We start from the raw sequence: 24921 nt of genomic DNA, 5'->3' as shown, positions 1-24921 counted from the left end.
ACAGCAAAACACCCTGCTACATCATTCTGTGTTCCATGAAATAAAGAAAGTCAAACCGGTTTGGAACGACATGAGGTAAACTATGACAGAAGGTACATTTTCAGGTGAACTATCCCTTTAAGAAAGTTTGTACATCTGCAACTTGTCATTCGATAATCAGATATTGGTGTGCACGCTGAAAAAAAAAAAAAAACGTTAAAAGAGTCTCTAGTACGTCACATGCGCATTCGAGATGAAGTGTCTTCGCTGCCTCCACAGCTTTCAGTCTCTATAGGATGAGTGAAAGGCCCCGGTGAGGGGAAGTGTATGTTTGCTCTGTTAAATTGGGCTCCATCTCAGAGGCTCCAATTATGCTGGAGCCGGTGCAGTGGGAAAGCCGAGCCATCAGAGGGGGAGGCTTCACATCTGCTGGGGCAGAGCAGGCAGAGCTGACGAGAGCATCAGGAACGCTTTAGACAGCACACGCGCTCTCTCTCACTCTCCATCAGCTATTCGCCGGCACATGATCAAAGCTCCCCAGCCACCGCTGTGCATCTTAAGAATGCACATTCATTTTAGGGGCGATGGGAGAGACAAGGCAGGGGGAAGAAAAGAGAGAGTAAGAATGACAGGGAAAGACCAGATGATGATGGACGGAGACAAGGCACAGACAATAAAATAAAAAGAAAGAGTGGGGGAAGAGAAAGAGAGAGAGGAACGATGGAAAGAAAGGTAGAGAGAGAGAGACACACACACACAAAAGTCAACAAGGTGTTCTAGAAATCCAAAGCATACTTACAGGAATATGAGGTAGTGGCACTCGCCCATTAACTTTGGCACTTTCGTGTATCTCATGTCGATGCGGCTTGCGATATCTATAAGGTGGGACTCCATCTCTGTAGGGAGAAGCATAAGATTTTAGTTCTCAATCTTTAGCAAAATACAAAAATACAATATACGAAGTCTTCTACACAACACACCTTGAAAAAAAAAAAAAAAAAGGTAATAAAAAAAAAAAAAAAACACACTAATTTGGTCATTTACTCACCTGTATGACTTACTTTCATCCTTGGAACACAAAAGTATATTGTTAGCAGAATGTCTAAGCCAGTGTTGTTATAGTAAACTATTAAGAATAATATTGATATGAATAAATAAAACAGTAACACTTTATAATAAGGTGCCATTAATCAATTTTTGTTAATGCATGAGCAATACAATTAATACAGTATTTATTAATCACTACTAACATTAGTTAATAATGAAAAACTGTTCATTAGTTCATATTAGCTCGTCAATTAAATAATATTAACATATACAGCTTTTGATTTTAATAATGCATTACTAGATGCTGTACTTAACATTAAGATTAATAAACACTTAAAATAATTTTTCTTAATGCAAAGTGTCACCAAAAAAAACACAAAAAAAAAAACACACTAAATTACTCAAATTAAGAGGAAAACTGAAAATGTAAAAATAAGCTAACTAAAAATATTAAAGGTGGGGTATGTATTTTTTCAAAAACGCTTTAGAAAACGAGTCTGGGCAGAGTACCAAAACAAACTTCCAATCAGTAGCATACCTGTCAACATTTGGGTACCAAAATACGGGAGATCGGGAGGTGGGGGGTTGTGTCTATAGGGGGCGGAGTGTGTCAAAATACCCTCCTTGGAAAGTAACTTTAACAATGATTAATCTATATTGAATTTATACACTGTACAGATGCACCGATCGACTGGACATTTTGTGTTTTATTTTAGAGCATCTTCTGTTCCGTGCTTGCACACAAACTGCACTTCAATCATTTTCCCAAATACCATTTGTGTGGAAATATTACGTTATTATTATTATAATTAGTCTGTAAACGGCCGTTAACAGAGGCCAGAGACGATGAAGACGGACACAAAAAACAGAAAATACTGTAGCACTAGCAGGCAGAACAAGACCTCTGTTCACGATGCGTGAAATATAGGAAGAAAATCCAAATATTGAATTTTATATGAATGTGTTTCTGAGGGGAACTGGCTGTTTACAGAAATGGCGTTTTCTTTTCAACTCGTCTCGGTATAATGCATATTAAATTGGTGTTAATATGTGCAGCACTGCTGTGTTTAACAGTGGTAACCAAGGAAACGCTGTACCACTGTTCCATGAGCGCCGCCTGCTGTCAGAGAGTGAAACTGCATCTCATTCAGCCCTGTTTAGTGACGATGTTTTACGTAACGTTAGCATAATTTCACAAGTCGGGTCGTTCTGTTTTTGCTTCAGATTTTGAAATTCTACAGTTTAATATAAATCAAACATTGCACGTTTTTATTTTTTTTGTGTGTGTGGATTAATCCATGATTAAAATGCAGTGGCTGCCTCTAGTTTCAAAATGATATGAAAAAAAAAATCAAGGTGCAACACAGAGTGAAGAATATTTCAAATGTTATTTTATATGTGATTTTTCCATTTCTATACCTGAACATCTACAAACATAAAAACCTAAAGCATCATTTCATTTCTATCTTTGTGCTATAGTATATGTGCTATTACTTGTAATTTGTTCATTTGTTCTTATTTACTGTCACCGTCCTTAATAATGTTTAAACTTTATATTTGTTTATTTGTGGCTAGTGATTTTTACTGTGGTATTGAAATTGGAATAGAGAATTGTAAAATTTAATTGATATCTAAAATATTGGTGTCATATAAGCTTATTCATTAGAATACAAGATAACAGATCAAAAACAATGATGAAAGCAACTATTTACAATTTTGTGGCAGGGCCAATGAAAATGTTGGCAGGGGCCAGTAGAAAAAATCATTAGCGTTGATCCCTGGCTCATATTTAATCAATTAAGCCATAGCTTTTTGAAGTGTAAGCTATATCTCAATTTACATGTATAGTTTTTTTTTGTTTTTTTTTTACCGAAGCACCACCTAAGTCTTCTCCTCTCATTTCTACCAGTGAACCGTTTCTGTCACTGCAACTTCCCGAACAGACGAACACACACAAACGAAATTGTATGCCTGATGAAAAAATGTATTTAAAACACGTTCATGTTTAAGAAAATGTAGTTAATATTTGCATCATTAATTATTTATCTTATCCACCCGTAAATAATCAAAATGCATTTTTTTTGTTACCCGACCCACTCGGCCCACGGATATAACCGCAACAGCATCACTAGGTTGTAGGTTGCCAAGTTGAGGGGACAAATGGGTTGAAATTTGTACGTGTCGATTGTGTGAGAAGGATGCAACTGGATCTGGATCTGGCAACTGGACAACCTTGGAATATGTTGACGTGATTATTCATATAATGAGGTTTGGGCCATACAAATTACGGGAGTTTTACCGGAGGTGAATGTAGCAAATATAAAATACGCCCAGTGGGATTTTTTTTTATAGAAAGAGTAAAAATACGTGAGAATCCCGGGAAAAACAGGAGGGTTGACAGGTATGGCTCAGTGCACAGGACGGACATTAGCTGAGCGACGACAGAAAGATAAGAGATGGCAGATAAAAAAAACAAAAGAGGAAAACATCTGCGGAACAAAAGGCGGCTTACACCGTGTCTACATCGGATGCGACAGTTGTCGTGTTGCGCCAGCTAAAGTCCGTCTACACGACAAAGCGACCGTTGAAAATCATTCGAAATTTGTGTCAATACATCATAAATGGAACGTTTGCTTGCGATTGGATGCCGAGGTTGCTTTGTTTCTTCTCGATCGGTGAGTAACATTGGTTTTGCTTTGTTTCACAGAACTAATCGTTGCCATACATATGTGTGGGGCGGACCCTTTTGGGGTAGGGGCGTGTTTGTTTTGGTGATTTCAAAAATCAACACTGGCTACCAGAAATCACTTACCCCACCTTTAAATACTATAATAGAATATAAATAATACTAATGCTCTTTTCTATACAGTTAAGTAAATGGTGACCACGGCTGTAAAGCTAAATTTTTTAGCGAATATTTATTTCCCTTTAAAGCCATCATACATCCTCAGAACATATGACTTCAGAAGCCTTATGGACTAATGAATGAGACTTATGCCATTTGAAGGCTTGACAGTCTGTGATTCCCATTTACTTTCATTGTATAAAAGCGAGCAGATCAGACATTCTGCTAAACAATTCTGTTCCACAAAACACAAATTCATACATACTGGAATGATATGAGGGTGAGTATACAATGAAAATGTTCATTTTTGAACAACTTGTGATGAAAAACGTACTGAACATCAGGGGATTTAACTGAGCTTGCTAAATGCAAAATGTTACCTCACTAGCATGTGCGACTTGTAAAGAAATGTCAGTTCTACAGGGAACAAAATGGTGCTGCTGCTTTGTAACAATGAATATGTGCAGTCCTTGTGTGAGAGCAGACCTCAGACTGCAAAGCTAAAGTGATAGCAGGCGTTTACGTTTTTGTTGTGGGACTGAAATTGTAAAAAAAAAATGTCCTCCCCACATCTGACTGAATCCCTGGGGCAGTGGCGGCAACAGCTTCAGAGCAAAGCATGTTTGGGGTCCTTCACTGACACATGCACAGGGAGTCTTTAATCCCCCCGGGTCCTGCTGCGGACCCCCCTGCATCTCTGCCTGGCAAACAGCTGATAATGGCCTCTAATCTAGCCCACTTCAGACACATGTTTTTGCCCTGATGTGCCTTTAATGTGTTTTTTTTGTGTAACACGGATCACTCATGCCATCTCTGCACTCAGCACACTCCCTGTTGCTGCTTCTCTAGCTAAAACCATCTCTACCTAAAACCCACACAAAACGCATTAAAAAAGGAACTCATTTTCTGACGATGAAATTGTACATTTTGCTAAATTACAGTTAAGAAACGGTCAACATTTACCACTGTTCTGTGAACTTTTTGTGGGCAAAATCCAGCCATTTCGATGAGGAATTCCGTGTGAGGGCAAAATGTTTTCACCACGTAGATTTTACAACGGGTTCAAGTTGGTTACGTGGATTTGCGGCATTGACCAATGGAAAGCTGCTTGGTTTGAAAGTGGCTTCTGCTGGGCTTTGTACATTACCACACTATTGACAATAGACTTTGACCATGAAACTTCACTTTTAAATAGAAATGAATTTCAAATAGAAATCCACATGATTGCTACACTATTGCCAATAGAAAATGGTCCTTTGTCCGTGAATTTATTCTATGAATCCACACTAATGGGAATTTCACATGAGAGCAAAATATTTCCCTGTGAAGGTTTTGCAACATGTTTAAATGGATTGCTGAAAGTAGTCTTAATTTTTGTTGTTAGGGTCAGAAAGCCCTCAGATTTAATCAGAAATATCTTAATTCTTGTTCGAAGATGAAGGAAGGTCTTGTGGTTTTGGAACGACATGAGGGTGACTTAATGGCAGAATTTTCATTTTTGGGTGAACTAGCCCTTTAATTTTTTTTATGCGTATTTGCTGCATTGACCAATGGAAAGCTGCTCGATCTGACAATCACTTCTGTGCGAGCTGTGCTTCGTACCTTGGTACACTATCTATGTATACTATAGTTGCTAACGGTATATTAATGGTTGTTCAGCAAGTTTTCACTGACAACATCCAGTCATTTCAATGGGAATCTACACGAGTGAAAGATTTCCCCATGCATATTTTGCAACAGGTACAAGTTGGTTACACAGATTCGCAGAACTGGCCAATGGAAAGCCGCTTGGTTTGACAGAGACTTGTGAGCTGTGCTTCACTCACCAATACACTATTGACAAGGGACCTTTTTTTACCCATGAAATTTCCCTAATGTGACCGCACCTTGACTGAGCGTTGGCTGCATTAGCAGTTTTAAAAATACACATTTTAAAAGCTTTAAATTTATAGCCACTTCCACATAAATGGATGGAAAATCATTTTAATATCGCAATGCATTATCCAGCAGACCACGTCCTCATGTCAACCATTTAAAATAATTGCATGAGGCCGAAATATTTTGGAAGCCATGAAATGAGTGGACAAATTTGATTACACCTAAGGCCAAAACACTATTTATTCTCTGTTTGTTTTCTATATTCCATTTCCTGTTCCTTTCCGTAACCTGCTTGTGTACAGTACCAACGTGAAGGCCATTTCCTTTGTTTTCAGGGAAAGTTAATTTGAAGGGAAACAAGTCAATGCCTTCAAATTACAGCCTGCAGTGCCTCATACCTCCCAATTTGAAGCTCTATAATTAGCATAAGTAATGACATTTAGAAGCTTTCATTGGTGTGGATAATGAGCAGATGGTCCTCCTCAGAGGAGAGCAGATTTGTTTCTGTTCCCAGAGCAGAGCTGGGGGAAAATGGCACTAATTCTGCGTGCACGAGACACTGCTCTGAGACCAGCCTCCACTAACGGCTGCCAGCTTTGGCTTAAGACACGCCAATGACAAGTAATATCAAGCTTTGTCTGCGCATCTTCCGTTCGATTGCTGAAATATCTGGGCTTCTGCAGAACTGGCTGTAAGTTTCTTGGAGGAGGAAAATCCTGCCAAATTGACTCAGTGGTGAAATTGAATCGCTCTAAGCTCTCGGATGGAATGTTCCGCCAGCTTGCGGCGGCGAGGATGGATCCATCCGTGTGTGTGTTTGTGCGTCTGTCGATGTGTACGTACACACTGCTGTCGGTCAGGGAGAGAGTGTCTGCATCGCTGGACATGCTCTGCTGCTCGCTGTCGTTGGCACTGGTGGCGGGAGCCAGCGCGTAGCCGGTGTTCACGTAGTACGGGTTGATGGGCTCCCTCCATGACGCGTGTCTGTTGATGAGAAATGGGACAGAGGAGATTCCTGTTAGACACGTGATCAGGAAGACAAAACAGGTCATCTCAGTGAAGCGACGCATTATATTCACGCGTTTCTAAGTAATAATGACAAATGAGGGATGCTCAGCTGATTGCAATAACTGGATAATCCCTTTGTATGACTTGACTGTCTGTCAGATTCACCAGATCACATTTGTTACCCTGGAGCACAAAAGCAGTCTTAAGTAGCACGGGTACATTTGTAGCAATAGCCAACAATACACTGTATGGGTCAAAATCATAGATTTTTCTTTTATGACAAAAATCATTAGGATATAAGTAAAGATCATGTTTCATGAAGATATATTGTAAATTTCCTACCGTGTATATATATATATATATATTAAACCTTAATATTTCATTAGTAATATGCATTGCTAAGAGCTTCATTTGGACAACTTTTAAAGCGATTTTCTCAGTATTTTGATTTTTTTGCAACCTCAGCTTCAATATTTTCAAATATTTGTATCTCAGCCAAATATTGTCCGATCCTAACAAACCATACATCGATGGAAAGATTATTTATTCAGCTTTCAGATTATGTATAAATCTTAATTAAAAAAAAAAAAAAGACTGGTTTTTAGGTCCAGGGTCACATTTCAGTAACGCAATAGACACCAGTCTACTTTAAGACTTCAGCATCACTTTAAAACTGTAGGGGAAACAATTAACAGAGAAACTAATATTACCAACCTCAACAAAACAAAAAGGCAGGGAATGTAATTATACATAATTCAATAAACACTATTTAGAAATTTGATAAAAAATTGCTAAATAATTAAGTAAAAGAATGAATGATTAAATAAGAAGAGGAATACACAACTGTCAATCACGAGGAGTAATGAATAAATACAGAAAGCTCTCACATTAAGTTTCATTACACCAATGAGTTAAAAAGAATATCAAATTAATTATTTCCTCATAGGACTGTCTGCTATTATGGATATTTTATGTATGCCTACATGTTCTTTTTAGGCCTATTAAAAACATTTTAAAAATTAATGTTTTGTGCTTGTTGATTTATTTTGTTTAAATGACACCATAGCTGTTATCTAGATTGTCATACTGTTGGTTGATTGATAATTATGCTAAAAGTGACAGAGATTACAAATAACCAGTTATAACAAAAAGCAAATAAGGATTGGCATCTGACTATTGAGATAACAAGACAAAAATGTATCACTGTTAAAATCTGATTGAAGCATCATTACTTCATATAATTATAATACAAAAATGTAACAAGTCAAAGATAACGCTACGCCCTACCTGACTTATTGAAGATAAAATCCTTTTTTAAAAAGGACCTGCCTTCTATTAATGACAGCACACAACTAATCAAGAGCTTCATCACATAATTGACCTTAAACATTTTCAAAATGTGCTTTCAGCTGGGTGGAGACAAAATGCAGACAATCGAATTCTCAGAAAACCAAATTACCTTGCAATTAGTTAATGCCGACAAAGAACAAAAACATACCACACAGTTGAGGACACCATCTTGTCATGCGAAAACTGCAACAAGAATAAGTGTTTCACTGCTTAAGCGCTCTTAAAATATAATTGGGTTAATGCCTGTTCTCCAAGCCAGCATTCAATTGGAACTGTGCAAAATGTTACTCTAATGGCTTATTCTCGGACTAGTGATTAATGTAAATACTGAAAATTGAGATGTAAGTTTATTGTCAACTTAATTTGAAAAAAAATAAAAATAAATACAATTCAAGATCACCCTCAAAAAAGAAAACCATTTTGCTCGCAAGATTACCTTTTTTATAGAACAGTTAATAATATTCAACAATTTGAAACAGACTCTAGGAACTTTGCAAGTAGTACATACGACTCTTACACTATATTACAAATCTTATGCCCCTTCATTTTTTACATTTATTTTGGCAGATGTTTTTATCCAAAGTGACTTACATTACATTGAAGGTGCACATTTTATCATGTTTGTGCATTCCCTGGGAATCAAACACAGTACTGTGGAGTTGTTAGCACCATGCTCTACTGTGTGAGCTACAAGACATGATTAGCTTTATGTTAAATGGAAAAAAACAACTAAATTCATTAATATAAAATAATAATAAAAAAGGACTACAAAATGCACTTCTCATGTTTTAATTTGACCGATTCAATTCAAGAACGATTTTTGCAAATTCTAATTAAACTTTATTTGGAGTACTAATTGTGCGCAATGCGCCAGTTTAGTATAGGCTACTAAAAGTTCAATTGCAGGGTATTTTTATTAAGTAAATAAATATGTAAATTTATTTGTAGTATACTTAGCATGAAATAAATTTATTTCAAATACATTTTAGTAAGAGTGGGAATCTTTTGGTACCTCATGATTTATATCCTTTCTTGGGGTGACAATTCAATTAAAAATTGATTCACAATTTTTAATCAAGATTCACGATTTTTCAAAAACTTTTGCGCACAACTGACATCAAACGCACCAGTTTTTTGATACAAAAACACACCAGTCTATAACATGGGTAGTCCTGACTCAAGTAATCAGAACTATTAACTTCCTAATAAATCAATCATATTTTACACTTCCCATTAGGGATAGGGTTGGGTATCGTTTGAATTTGATCAATTCCGATTGCGATTCCGCTTATTGGTTCTGATTCTTTTCGATTCCCATGTGATTAAATAATGATATCAAACATTTATCCTGTCTCTTTTTTTTTGCAAACCATTTAGTTGCAGCTGAGTACCATGAACAAAAATCAACTACATCACGCTACATAAAAACTGGACTCTTTAAGAGCTGTTTGTGTGCAAAATAGAACGGCATGATTGTTGAATGTAATCGATAAATCTTCCTTTGAAGTGTCAAATTACTTTCAAAAGGTGATTTACTCTATTTTAATCGCTACCATACACATCAGTGTTTATATCTGAACTATAAACTTTTATTGCAGTACTTCTGTGATTTGAACGTTTGTAACACAGAAATAATGATACTGTAGTTGAAAAGACTGTGAAGCCGTTTCATTCATGACAGATGACAGCTGCTCTCTTTAGGTCAGCGGCAGCGTGAACGTGGCTTAAATGTTCAAATCACACTGACTGGTGTGATCGTACACTGCATGGACAAACCAAGTGATCACAACGTTGTGATCGCACACGTCAAAGGTTGAGGAATGAAACAGAACTGTCGGTTCTAAGAACTGTCAGGTTCGGTTCCAGTTGTATTTCCACGTGAGCCTGGTACAGCGCGGCACGATTACAAACCGTTCTCGGCCTGGTTAGACAGCCGTGCTGGTTAGACAGCCTGGTTAGACAGCCGAGCTGGTTAGACAGCCTGGTTAGACAGCCGAGCTGGTTAGACAGCCGAGTTGGTAGAGTGTGTGCGTGACGTCGCCACTCTGTTGCCTGGCTACCAAAGTTTCTCCATAGCTGGCTAAGCGGAAGCGCGATATTTGATCAAACAGCTACGCTACATTCAATATAAAAAAAGAAAAAAAAAAATGTCTGAGACAGTCAAATATCTGATCATCGTCCATATCGCGGTTTACATTACACTTGCGTTACTAAGGCAACGACTGACGCATTTGTATTACATTCCAAAGAGCTCCGTTATCAGCACCACAGTGGAAAATGAAAACGTATCCGTGCTGACTGGCCCGGATCGGCACGGAATGGAACGGTTAAGCAGAGAGAACCGTTCGGTCCGATAGTGGAAAAGCGGCCCTTTTCACAATGACGTCAGCTAACTTCTGCTTTTCCGCAAAGCAGTGTATCTGTACTTTCGTTATACATTTACGCCAGAGACTTCTCGGGAAAATGCAGGAACATCTTGAAATATAAAGACGTACGAGTTGAGACTATGAATTTTAATAAGAACAATATAAAATGCACTAAGGATTAACGAGCTGCTGGATTCATGAATATTAATCACGTTGTCTGCATTGTAGTGTTGTCACGGTACCAAAATTTCTGTAATACCAGTGAAAATCCACAGTTGTCGGTACCAAAGTAAAACACAAAAACATGCCAATTAAAAAACACATTATTTTATTAATAAAGTTAAACAAAAATAAACTGTACAAAAATCAATGCCATTCTGTATGCTTATTTAAAATTGCTTCAAGTTTATCCACAAGTAACAAAAGAAAAGGAAAAAAAGAAAAGAAAAAGGAAACAACTTTCACCCAAAAGTTTGTCATATTTCTGCTGCCTCTGAAAAACAACTGTAAACTGTTGTCTGTTTTAGGGTTTGCTGGTGTGTTTCACGATCTTCCTCAGCCTGCAGCTGTAAAAGGAAGATATAATATACTTAAGTAAAGCAATGGGTTGACTGAGTCTGACCAAGTGCAACATTAGATCATTGACTCCAGCTAAAATAACATTTCAGTAAATAACAAACATCAGCTTTCATAATCAATTTAGATAAGATTACATATATTTTAACTTTAAGACAGGTGTATATCAAATAGATGGAAACTGTAGTATTAAAAACTTTACAATAAGATTCCATTTATTCCATCCATATAGATAGCAATTATTCTTCTTAGGGCTCATTTCAAAATGTACTAATACATAAAATCAAAAAAGCTCAATCTGTTAAAATAATTTAATGCACACCAAACAAACATGAATGATCAAGTGTTTGTATTAAATAACATTCACAAACATTAATGTTGTAAAAATATATTGTTCACTCACTGTAAGTTGATGTTAGATTAACTAAAATAAAATGCTAACGATTAACTCCGCTAATAACGGCGATGTTTATTTCAATCCAACATTCAAATTAAAATATGGAATAATATTAGAGAATATTTAGAGAAGATCTAAATATTAAATACTAAATTGAAACTTACCTGCTTAAACTCTTTCATTTGATCTGGGTGTCGGTCTTTAAAGTGTTTTGTTTGATGCGTTTCCTCCTTTTGAGGTCGCCACATCTCAGTGCTTTTATGAAGAGAGCGCATCTGCACACCTTCCGGATAGCGCATCAAGAACCGGGTTGACCGGGTACTCTGTACCACCGGTACTTAGAAAAAACCTGGTACAGTGACGTTTTCATTTTTTTTGTACCGACTTGGTACCGAAGTACCGGGTCTTTTGACATTGACAACACTACTGCATTGGCTCGAACTGATTTGCTGAAATCAAAACAGGGACGATAATAGGCGAGCGCCAGCCAATGAGATTGTCATTTGCACATTATCTCCGCCTACTACCGGAGAACCCGGCAGTTCTTAAAAGCTGAAGAATTCCAAAAGGAACTCCGTTATTTTGACAGGAAAACACAACAAAGAATATCGTTTACATACCAAGCAGAATTGACGCGCTACATGTAAGACTCTCTCTCGCTCTCTTTGCGTGTGAGGAAAAAGCAAAGCGACGGCGAGTCGTGCGCTTCACACTAGAGCTTACGGTACGTCAAATACAGGTGTGCTGCGCATCCATTCAGATGATCTGAAAAATAGCACAGATCGCTTGACGGAGAGTGAAACTCTGAAGCGCTCAGTCAGAGTGTTCGGAGAGTGAAAATATCTCTGTACTAAACTTATACATAGCCTCCAGCTCACACACAGGCAGTGTTGGGCATGTTACTTTAAGTAATTAGTTATGGTTACTAGTTACTTCTCACAAATAGTAACTGAGTTAGATCATTATAAAAGTAACTAATTACCAGGGAAAGTAACTACTGAGTTACTTTTTAAAAAATGTTCAAATGTCAAAAAACTTTGGATGCCCCCAATATTAAATATGTTAAATTAATGAAATGGACACTAAAAGAATAAATTATTATTATAAAACATTGTTCATTAATCTACACTATTTATCTACTGACACTTAGTACCAGTCAGTCAAGCATTATAATATAATATGATAATTTAATATTATGATGATGATAGAACTTTAGTAATTAGAATAATCAAGGATGAATGCATATTTGTCATCAATATAAAACGCACTAAGGATTAATGAGCTGCTGGGTTCATGAATATTAATCACGTTGTCTGCGTTAAGCTTGAATTGATTTGCTGAAATCAAAACAGGGAGGATAATAGGTGAGCGCCAGCCAATGAGATTGTCGTTACGCATTAGCTCCGCCCACTACAAGAGAAACCGGCAGTTCTTAAAAGCTGAAGAATTCCAAAAGGAACTCCGTTATTTTGACAGGAAAACACAACAAAGAATATCGTTTACATACCAAGCAGAATTGACGCGCTACATGTAAGACTCTCTCTCGCTCTCTTTGCGTGTGAGGAAAAAGCAAAGCGACGGCGAGTCGTGCGCTTCACACTAGAGCTTACGGTACGTCAAATACAGGTGTGCTGCGCATCCATTCAGATGATCTGAAAAATAGCACAGATCGCTTGACGGAGAGTGAAACTCTGAAGCGCTCAGTCAGAGTGTTCGGAGAGTGAAAATATCTCTGTACTAAACTTATACATAGCCTCCAGCTCACACACAGGCAGTGTTGGGCATGTTACTTTAAGTAATTAGTTATGGTTACTAGTTACTTCTCACAAATAGTAACTGAGTTAGATCATTATAAAAGTAACTAATTACCAGGGAAAGTAACTACTGAGTTACTTTTTAAAAAATGTTCAAATGTCAAAAAACTTTGGATGCCCCCAATATTAAATATGTTAAATTAATGAAATGGACACCAAAAAGAATAAATTATTATTATAAAACATTGTTCATTAATCTACACTATTTATCTACTGACACTTAGTACCAGTCAGTCAAGCATTATAATATAATATGATAATTTAATATTATATGATGATAGAACTTTAGTAATTAGAATAATCAAGGATGAATGCATATTTGTCATAAATATAAAACGCCCTAAGGATCAATGAGCTGCTGGGTTCATGAATATTAATCACGTTGTCTGCGTTCGCTTGAATTGATTTGCTGAAATCAAAACAGGGAGGATAATAGGTGAGCGCCAGCCAATGAGATTGTCGTTTACGCATTAGCTCCGCCCACTACAAGAGAAACCGGCAGTTCTTAAAAGCTGAAGAATTCCAAAAGGAACTCCGTTATTTTGACAGGAAAATGCAACAAAGAATATCGTTTACATGTAGCGCGTCAATCCTGCATGTTATGAAAGACTCTCTGCTCTGTATCTTTCTTTGCGTGCGTGTATGTGAGAGAAAGCGGCGTAGTCGTGCGCCTTCACACTAGAGTTTATGGTACGTCAAATACTACACTGCGCATCCATTCAGATGAACTGAAAAATTAAATTCTAATAATATAATATAGTAACGCCACATTTTATTGTCAGTAACGGTAGCGGCGTTGTAACGGGGGAAACAGTAATTCGTTTGATTACTCGTTACTGAAAAAAATAACGCCGTTAGTAACGCCGTTTATTTATAATGCCGTTATTCCCATCACTGCACACAGGCGAGTAAAATTTGAGCATTTATTAGCTAGTGGCTAATATTAGACATCACTTAGTTGCCCAGGGTGAAGATTTAGTCACATATGCGAGTGATTTACTGGCAACTTTCCTGCCTGCCTGTCAACATATGTATTTGCATACCTCTGCGCACCCGGTTCACGCAGAGAGGATACGTCATCAGCACGTTCACGCACGCTGTGCAGACAGAGCGAGAATGCCAGGCAAACATCAACAACCTGATCTTCCTTCCTGGCATTGTAGTACTTTTACTAACTATACTATAAAAGTTCTCACCAATGAATGACACATGATGTATTGTAGTAATGTTGTCTCTGGTCGTCTGGTCTATGTTCAAATATGCATTCAGGAGGCGTGGCTTTGGATGGCGATTTGCAGGGAGGGTGGGACGGTCGCTTTCAGTGCTACCAGGCTAAAGTTAGCATTTTCCAAGATGTCCTATTGCACCTTTAAGACAACATCATTTTGTTGTTATTATTATTATTATTATTATTACTAGATTTTTTTATAACTAGAAAATCGATTTTTGAAATTCGTGAATCGACACGAATCGTTAGAAGACGTAAATGTAAATCAATTTTTCCCCTCACCCCTACATTTTAGTACATTTATTTTTCACTAGGGTATAGCCAAGATGTTAAAAGTAGGCATATTATTTCATGTTACCTATTATGTAGCATACTGTGTCACACCTTTGCATGATGTGTGTTTCTTTATCTTCTTTTCACAAAATAAAACGCTACTGTATTTAACTTTTCCTTTCTATCGACTTATGATGATTCTCAAAGACAATGCGCCCGATGTCTACTGTTTGCTATAATAACGAACGCACTTTTCATGCATCTGATTGACCGATCAAACCTTGTGCTCTTACTTCAAGGTTGTTGTTAATGCTATGATTATTTTAAGTTTCCTTCGTACATTCAGTTTAATGACATTAAGTTAAAAGTCATTCATCATTCAGTGTGCGTTTGCTTTTAGACACACTGTTTTGGCTCCGTCCATGCAATAACTGCTCAGGCAATGTCAATCAATGGTATGACCTAGAGCCATTGAAAACTACAGAAAAGTAAAACTACTTGACCATACTGGCCATGAGCACCAAGTCGAGATCACACATTGGCTGGTTAAAAAATGTGTCAGTGAGAGCTACAGATGGAGTGCGAACGCAATCCTGTGACAGGCGGTAAATAGTGGAGTAGTGCTGTGCACTATTCGATCTACAACAATTATGAAAATACAATAATCGAGATAAAATGATTATTGCACACCATTCTGCCTTTTAGTGGTTTTTTTCCATAAAAGGTAAATACTGACAAACCTAGCGACTTTTTTGAAAAAACCTTAGCTTTCATTCAGTTGGAAGATGTCTCCAGTGCTGCCCCGCGAGCGTGAGGTCTGACTCTCCCAGCGCAGTGTCGCCTCGCTCGGCGTCTGTTCTGAGCAGTGAGCGGCAGAGAAACAGCGCTTTCAGTTGGCCGTAACGCAGCCGACTCATCAATAAAGGAGTACAAAACAGCATTTCCAAGCACCTGTCGCTTACTGACTGTTTGGCCTTTTAAATTTGAACATAATTCATCTGTTAAAATACAAATTTTTTTACTCAGACGCAGACAGTGCGCTGAATGAGACAAAACTATAATAGAGCCAAAACCACCGCATATAGTCCCTTTTTAATGTAGATGTTGATTTTACCAGACAATGTCGCGATTACAAATCAGGATTTAAGGAGTATAGTGAGAATGATTCCTGGTTAACAGGTATTATTAATGGGTCGTGATTAGTCACTATTTACACCTGTTTTATGTATGACAACAGAAAATATGTAAATGTGAACAGCTTTATTGGGCATTCAGTTGTATTACAGTATGTAACAGTTCATAGAGTAGAACATCTGAAGGGCCAAAACTTGTCTGAATGCAAACTTGACGCAATGACATTATAAATATGCAAATTAATGTGTGACGTCACCTGCCGCCACAAGTGTCACAAAACCCTGTGGGTTAACACTGACGTTTACTTAACTGAGATGTACTTAATTTCATATGACACTGTTTCAGTTCATTTGTTATCTACATAAATTTTTTTTTTTTTTCAAAAAAAAAAAGTGTTCAAAAGTACAGTACTTTTTTCTGTGGTATTGAAAATGTCATCAAGAATACGAATTTCTACTTCACCTACACCATTTTAATATTAATGTCAGCATTCTCTGCTTCCTTCAGACTGAATTTACCCAGCTACATACATCATGCCAACTGAGGCATGTAACAGAATCCAGGATGGCCAATATGGGCATGACACAAAGATGATGAAAACAAGAGCAACGTAAAAAAGCAGTCAACCTTGCTATACAGACTCCTTCCTGGAAGAACAGGTATGACACAAATTGAAATGCTTCTACGGTTATTCATTACTGCGCGCATGTAATTTTCGAGTGACTACAAAAGGAGCAGGAAGTGTTTTGAAGTATGATTTCAAAATATGGTATTCTCACTCTGTTTATACGAGGCTTGTTTATTGTGTGGCACTTGGGAACAGCTAGGCACTGCTTGAACCTCTCACAAACCGAGACAGAAACATCTCTTTATGACCAGCCTAAGCAGAGGGACAGAAAGAAACAGACAGAGGCAGATAGAAGGAGAAAAATAGAGAATACGAGAGAGGAGGGGGGAGAAAAGAGAGAGAGCGCGAGCGAGAGACCCAGGCTCTCTGCAGTCTCCAGTGATTATCCCTCACTCACAACACATCCACGGTCTTCTAATGATTCAAGCAGCAGCCATGTCAATATTCACCGTATAAGAGATACCCAGAAGCCTTCAGAGACGATCCCGAGCCTTCAGCAGCTCTCTCCACATGCCCAGCATTCCCCATTCCATTTGATTCTTCACAAAACAAAGGCTCCAAAACAGGCAGGGGGCATTTGGACTCTCTGAATCATTACTGCGATTCAAAACGAATCGATCTGCAGCTCTTCCCCCCAATAACATACACATGCCAACATCCAACTGAGCTAACACATTAATTACTGTGACATCTCCTGTAAAAAAAAAAAAAAAAAAAGGAAAGCAAGCCCTCGCTAGAGTAAGAAATAAAAAGCTCCGGCACGTTAGGATTTAACTGGCTCCCCTTGCAGCCCATTACCACTTAAAAATCCTTGCATCCAAAGCAACTCCACTGGGACAAAAGCACGATGCGCATTTGAAAGGAGCCATTACCTAGATACAGGTTACATTGCTGTGCCCGAGATTTGTGCACCTCCCCACATTCAGAATAATTATGAGTTCTTTGTCATCCCATTTTACATGTGATCACAGCTGACTCCAGACTCCCAACAGATTAAACCCTCAAAGGCAGCTCTGCGCTCAAGAGCACAGGTAAAAGAGATTCAGATTACACTTTACCTCTAATAGAGCCTCGCATCACGCAAATCAAAGAGAAGTCACTGACCGGCTGCTGAACGACTGTCATAACATGCCTTATTGTATCATTCTGTCATACTCAACACATAATAGTTGCAATTTCCCTCTCAACATACAAAGAAATCCATATTTCATGCTCGCATAAAAACATCAACAGTGTGGAGAGATCTTGACATTCCACTTTATCATTTCATCTTGATACTAGATCTAGACAGAGTAAAATCAACCTCAACACATAAATTAACTAGAACTTTAGCTATGATGGCCATATTAATCCTAATAAGAGAATCACAATTAGATTTACTATTAGGATTGCTCCAATACTACAATTCTGAACAACACTAAGTCGTCAGTAATCATTTTCTTATACAGTTCAAAAGATTTGGGTCGACAAGATTTTTTTCCCAAATAAATTAATACTTTAATTCAGCAAGGATGTGTTAAATTGATCAAAAGTGACAGTCAAGACATTAATAATATTATAAAAGACTTATTTCAAATAAATGCTGTTCTTTTGATCTTTCTATTCATCACAGAATCCTGAAAATCAGTTTCTGCTCAAATGTTAAGCTGTTTTCAACATAAGAAATGTTTCTTGGGCACTAAATGAGCATATTAAAATTATTTTTGAGTGATCATGTGACACTGAAGACTGGAGTAATTATGCTGATAATTCAGCTTTGCCGTCACACAGGAATACATTACGTTACAATATATTAACACAGAAAACAGTTGTTTTAAATTGTAATATTTTGAAAATATTATTCTTTTTACTATATTTTTTATTTTTAAAAAATGCAAGCCTTGGTGAGCATGAGATACTTCTCTAAAAAAATAAAAATAAAAAAACCTTGCAAAAATCTTACAGAGCCCAAACTACTGAATGGAAGTGTAAGACTGTGAGCAAAAGATAGGTGTCAGTTCAATTCAATATTAGTTTTAAAAGCTCCAGGTGATTTTAGAACATACAGTATAAAAATTGATGTCTGAGTATTGGATTTCCTTATGAGTACTAGAGTTTAACAGTGTTTGTTAAGGTTAAATTTCAGTCACCGCAAAAGTCATCTAAATGTTAAAAAAAGGGGGAAATAAGCATGTACAATTAAATACCAAATACAGGCCAAAATATTTTTCAGGTTAATATGCAAACCAGTCAAAAAAAACAACAATAATAATAATAATAATAATATCAGCTGATAACAAATAAGGCACATATATATGGTGCATTCCTACTTCAGTGCAAGAGATCAAAAACATAAGCACAGAGGAAAAAAACCTACTTTCATACTTATTCCTGCTGGAACAAATTCCTCTTCTAGCATTAGATTTAAATTTTGACCACCGCTCTTGGTAAAGCCTAGGATTTATTTCTAGACTTAACGATACACATTATAGACAGTCGCTGTGGCTTTATTACCAAACTAACTGGCATTACATTTCCATACTGAGAAACTTCTGAATTCCCTTACTTCCTTTTTTCTGCCAGCAAATCAAAGACATATGACTCCTGCAAAATTTACATGCATGAAACCCTAAAGCATTTACCTAAAAGGCTATTTAAAAAATAAACGTGATGTCTTTCTGTAATTCCAGCCAAATACTTCATGTAGGCCTAATGAAAAAATCATTTGAACACAGCCTCACAAAATGCATTGCTCCCGCTAATTAAAAACACATCAGGTCCAGAGGCAATGGAACATACGTTGAGCTGGGTGGAGAGTGTTTCTGCGGTTTAACAATATCAATCTGTCAGAATCTTTCATTTTGTCATGTTAAAAGAGGTTCCCTTTAACAACGTTCAAAAATTAAAATGCTACGCAAAGTCCTCCGCATGCTAAACATAAACTGTCGGGAGAAGATGCGAGTCAAAAGGAGGAAAGGAAGAAGAAGATGCTGCAAAACCATCTCAAAGAGAGGTGCATTTCCTTTCAGAACACTCCTGGGGATGTTTCTCATCTTTATACCTCACCTGAACATCTAAAGCGCTGAGGTTTTGGACAGAACAGGGTTACTGCACCATCAACAGATGTCAAGGTTTGTCTCAGACAGTTGAGAGAAAACTGGGTCAACTTCTAGGGGTAGATTTCCGCAATTTTCAATCTCTTTGCGGGAGGAGTGCCAGCAGTGAACACAGTGCAGTTGAGCACATCAGAGCAGCGGAGCACAATGTATGCTTGAGCATTTTACAGAGGCTAAATCAGGCTGTGTAAATCCTCCTCCTGCTCCTCCATGCCCGCTTAGAATTTAAGCTTTAGCACCGAGAGACGAAAAACATGTTGTACTAATACAGAAATTCACATTAAGAAAACGATAGTTCAGATTCTGATTGGACGACCTGCATTCAAAGTCGCTGTTAAAATGTAATTTGAAATTATTATGTATCAGAGCTGTAAACAGTCAACAGCCTAATTTATTTATTCTGATTTGTGATTATTGACAAACTATTGATATTGCCATTTTACTGTATCTTTTAGCCACAGTTTTATAAAATAGGCTGTTCAAAGTAAACGCATTTACATCAGTGTTTCTCAACAAACATCTAAGAGGGGCTGCAGATGACTTACAATTATTTAAAATAGGAAAAAAACCACCATTAACAAACCAAAACATCTCAAAACCAAGATTTCTTATTTAATTCACCTCAAGATTTTTCTTCAAATGAGGAACCAAAAGTCCCATGGTCTTCATTTTTTTTAAAAATATTTTTAAACACTGAAAAGTAATGTAATGTATGTTAAATATCTTCATGGCCTTTTTATAGTTATGCCAAGCTCTAAAATATAGTAGCAGGTAGAATTGAGAGTAAAAAAATATTTATTTCTTATTAATTCTTAGTAAATTACAAATAACTGGAGAGAAAAAAAAAAAAAATCATCACAGGACCTTCGAATATTGTTGAGAATGACGAGGGCCCTGAAGTCAAAAAGGTTGAGAGTCACTAATTTACACACATTAAATGTTCACTCTAAAAATCACACCAATCTAGATTTTCTAAGGCATGGTTCAGCAAATAAAATTTAATTTCTGTCATCATTTACTCAGCCTCACGTCATTCAAAACCTGTGTCACTTACTTTCTTCTAGAGATCACAAAAGATGATTTTGTTTAACCAAATGATTTGGTTACCATTGGCTTCCACTGTATGTACAAGAACACCAAAACATTTCTCAAAATATCTTCTTTTGTGTTCCACAGAAGAAAGTCAGATTTGGAATAATGTGTGACCCTGGACCACAAAACCAGTCATAAGTTTTGTGTCAAAAGTTATACAACATCTGAAAGCTGAATTAAGCTTTCCATTGATGTATGGTTTGTTAGGATATGGCAATATTTGGCTGAGATACAACTATTTGAAAATCTGGAATCTGAGAGTGAAAAAAAAAAATCAAAATACTGAGAAAATCGCCTTTAAAGTTGTCCAAATGAAGTTCTTAGCAATGCATATTACTAATCAAAAATTAAGTTTTGATATATTTACAGCAGGAAATTTACAAGATATCTTCATGGAACATGATCTTTACTTAATATCCTAATGATTTTTTGGCTATTGCTATAAATATACCCCAGCGACTTAAGACTGCTTTTGTGGTCCAGGGTCACATATGAGAGTGATTAAATGATTTATAAGTAGACTATTACGTTAGACTAATAAAGACAGAAAACCTGACAGATGTGGCAACATGCATTTAACCCTTCACATATTCAATTATAAATTGCGTAAAGCATATGTGAGACAAATAAAGCTTGCAGCTTCACTGCACAAAAAGCTGCTGTAGCTTGAATATAACAGTGCATGTAAAAGTAAAAGGTGACTTTACCATGGTAACTGTGTATGAACGCCTCATACCTGGAGTGGCTTATTGCTTTGATATGTCATTGCAAAAGCACCTGTCGATATTTGCTTTTAAAGCTTTGTAATCTTCAGCGGAGGCTGTTCAAAGGCCCACATGCACCACTTTCTATTCCAGCAGGACAAGGATTAAAGTATTTAGCAGTCACATCTCTAAATCCCATTTTGCTCATATGGAGGGACTCGAGGCTCTGATGCATCAAGTGATTTGCTGTAAATTTCACAGCACGGCTTAAAAACCACGTCTTTCCAGATTAAACGATGTCGGTGCGATGCACGATATGAACAAGAAAGACACGTGCACTAAAAGAGCACAATAGGCCATCACAACCAGTGGCCAGGAGTGCCTCGGGAATGTCTGAGCACAAAAAAATTCATTACAAAACACAATACCTGAAGCATACATTCCAATACGCTCGCTCGGCGTGCAAACCATGGGTGGTATGAGAGATAGAGATCTGAACACATTCAGATACAAACCAAATCTATACACAGCTGCAGGCTTCAAAGTGCATTAGATCAGATACGTAAAACGTCCCTGAGCGCATCTGTTCAATCTATACCGCAAAACTTTTTTGGAGCGTGCACATTTTCTTTCTCACAAAATATTCAATGCAGTTTCTTCCTTTGTGCACATTCTAAAGAGAATCCATGTTGTGGTTCTCCTGAAGAAACCTTTATTCTGCTGCAAAGCCTGCCATTCAAGAGACACCTGCATGGAGAACACAAAGAGTACCCACTTGCACCAACTCGCAGTAGGCAAAGACAACGCTGCGACCCACTATCTGTCTTGCTACCTCAGTCGCAGCTACTTAGAGGTTTCTGCCTATACTGCATTCCTCTCATCTCCTGTGGAAGGCTGTGCTTAACTCAGATTCCCTTTTTATCTTTTTCTTCTGCACCGCGAGGGGGGAAGGGGGATGGAAGAAGGAAGAGAAGCTTTTCAAAGCTGCAGGGATTTACCTGTACTCACGGTTGTCCTGATATCTCTTACTGCTGGCCACCCGCTGAGGCACGGTTTCCATGAGCAGCTTCTGGGTCAGCCTGTTGCTGGGATTGGGGTCGTTTTCGTGGTTCTGCTCCTGTTCCTGGTCACACCGCCATTCCTCGTCTTCGTTCAGTGTTGGCAGGTAGCCTGGCAGGGCTTTGCCGTTGCCTGACACCGAGCTCTGGTCACTGAACAGTTTTGGACTCTCGCCGCCCGTCCTGGTGTATTCCAAGTATATGTCGGATTTTAAAAACAAAGGGTAGGTGTTTTCTTCCATCATAGTCTGAATTTCGGTTTGCGCCTGGTCGAACATGGCGGGATCGATGTGAAGCTTCATCACGCAGTCCTTGATGAAGCTCTTGGTGGCCGGTTTTATCTGCCTGGACACGATTCCGTTGTTATCCAAGATGTACTTTTTGTAAATGGCTTTGGCGAGCTTCAGCATCTTCTCGTTGCCTTCGTTGGCCTCCTGCTTGCGGAAGCCGCTGCAGGCGAACCAGAAGTCCAGCATGTCGGCGCACTCCTCCTGTTTGAGGAAAGTCCTGAACAAGTGGATGCCATCTTGGTCGTCTAAAAGCGAGTGCAAGGACTCCGCCCACTTCAGGTAGGGCGGCGTCGGGGAAGCGCTGCCCTCGGGCTCGTAGCCCAGGTCCAGGTCGGGTCTTCTGGGCGTAGCTATGGAGGTCTCGTTCTTGAGGCTCTCGCTCTTAGACGTGTAAAAGCTGTGGCTGTATTGCCGTCCATCGCTGGACACCAGATCGCCCTCCTCCCCGGGGACCGGGGGTCTGGGGGCATCCTCAGTGAAGCTGCCGCCCACGTCTGGCAGATAACAGCCCGTCTCGTTTACGCTCATGCTCACAGTGTCCCTGCACCCTGTCCCAGTACAGCCCACAAGGCAGAAAGTTTATATCCAGACTTCTATTAATGCCACTGCGAAAGAATTCCTCCTATAAGAGAAGAGGGAGAGAGAGAGAGGCATGGAAAAAAACATTCAAAAATGCTCGACACAATCAGTGTAAAAACTGTGTGTAAAATAGTGCTGATATGTTCAAGAACCAAATACCTGATGCAAAGACTTCTACCTGAAAGTGGGTGTAACATTTCATATAAACAAACACAAATATCCATAATAAGAGAATAGCAATACAAAGAGGACAGCACAGTGTGACCAATAACTCAAATTTCAGTATTCTGGATTTTACAATGACATACTGTAGCAGCTATATCAAGCAAAACAATCATTTTTGTATCACCGCTTGTCAAAAGATGCAAAACAAGCACATTCCCAACATAAATTCTGTGCACTGCATATAGCATTAACAGATTAGACAAGTAAAGGAAGCTAGTTCATTTGGTTACACTTAATTTTAAGGTGTCCTTGTTACAGTGTAGGCTAATTATACATTTAAGTACGGAGTAATATTAATATTAAGTAATATTAATTAACTGCATGTACTTACTATATGGTAAGGATTAGGGTTTGGTTTAGGGTTACTTGCATGTAATTATGCATCATTTATTGTACATGTAACGTGTAACAAGGACACCTTAAAATAAAGTGTTACCATTTATTTTAAAGTGTTAGTTACAACGTAAATAGACAAATATTAATGAACATCATGTATTTACTACAGAGTTAGTTACTTGCAACGATGCATAATTTACTGTTAGTAAATGTAACAAGTGACAAGAACACTGTAAAATAAGTGTTACCGTACCAGAAGTGAACATTTTCAACGTTAATAAGGGTTACAGTTTAATTTAAAGTGTCCTTGTTACACTGTAATTATACATTTAAGTACAGAGTAATATTTATTAACCATACGTTCTTACTATATGTTTACGGTTACCTGCATGTAATTATGCATAGTTAATTGTTATTATAATAGTAATAGTAATCCATGTAACGTGTGTAACAAGGACACCTTAAAATAAAGTGTTTCCGTTTATTTTAAAGTGTTCTCGTTACAAAGTAAACAAACAAATATCAATAAACAACATGCATTTACTATAGAGTAATAATTTACGCATAATTCACTGTTAGTAAATGTAACAAGGACACTGTAAAATAAGTGTTACCGTACCAAAAGTGAACATTTACAACGTTAAAGAGATACGCATAAATTACATTACAATAATGGCTCATTTAACACCTATGCTGTCCAAGTTTAAACAAACACCGCAGTGCTCTACAACCCCATCAAACTTCCAGTGGCCTCAGGCATCTATCTTAAAGCAAAGATAGGAAAAAAAGGGCAGCCATCATGGCACAAACACTCTTGAACTCACCTGTGACACGCTTTACGACACCAACCATAAATCCAACACTTTGAAGCTCCGACCTTAAAACCTGTGACTGCCTGCCAACTAGATTTCGTCTGATGTTCTTGATAAGCGAGCTACGGAGGAAAGAAACCTTGAGCTTTCCCAGTCAATAACTTTAACAGCGCGAACTTCAATGGCGATGAGCTAGCAGGCTAATCC

The 24921-nt window shown here is 37.8% G+C and overlaps 1 protein-coding gene across 5 annotated transcripts in view; it reads right to left on the bottom strand.

Annotated features, from left to right (window-relative positions):
* Positions 1–24921, bottom strand: part of axin1 (axin 1) — a 47338-nt gene that overhangs the window by 20801 nt on the left and 1616 nt on the right. For 3 of the 5 annotated variants that reach the window (XM_058769321.1, XM_058769320.1, XM_058769317.1), the window contains 3 exons: positions 22413–23384; positions 6593–6733; positions 779–875 (listed from right to left, as the gene is read on the bottom strand). In XM_058769321.1, coding sequence (XP_058625304.1) covers positions 779–875; positions 6593–6733; positions 22413–23290 — 1116 coding nt within the window. In that variant the 5' untranslated portion in view covers positions 23291–23384. Of the gene's footprint in view, positions 1–778; positions 876–6592; positions 6734–22412; positions 23385–24726; positions 24874–24921 lie in introns of those variants that run through there. The other 2 variants (XM_058769319.1, XM_058769322.1) reach the window with 2 other exon arrangements.

Source organism: Onychostoma macrolepis, chromosome 03, assembly GCF_012432095.1.
Source record: "Onychostoma macrolepis isolate SWU-2019 chromosome 03, ASM1243209v1, whole genome shotgun sequence".
Taxonomy (NCBI): domain Eukaryota; kingdom Metazoa; phylum Chordata; class Actinopteri; order Cypriniformes; family Cyprinidae; genus Onychostoma; species Onychostoma macrolepis.
Note: the sequence above shows the minus strand (reverse complement) of the source record. Positions and strands in the feature narration are given on the sequence as shown.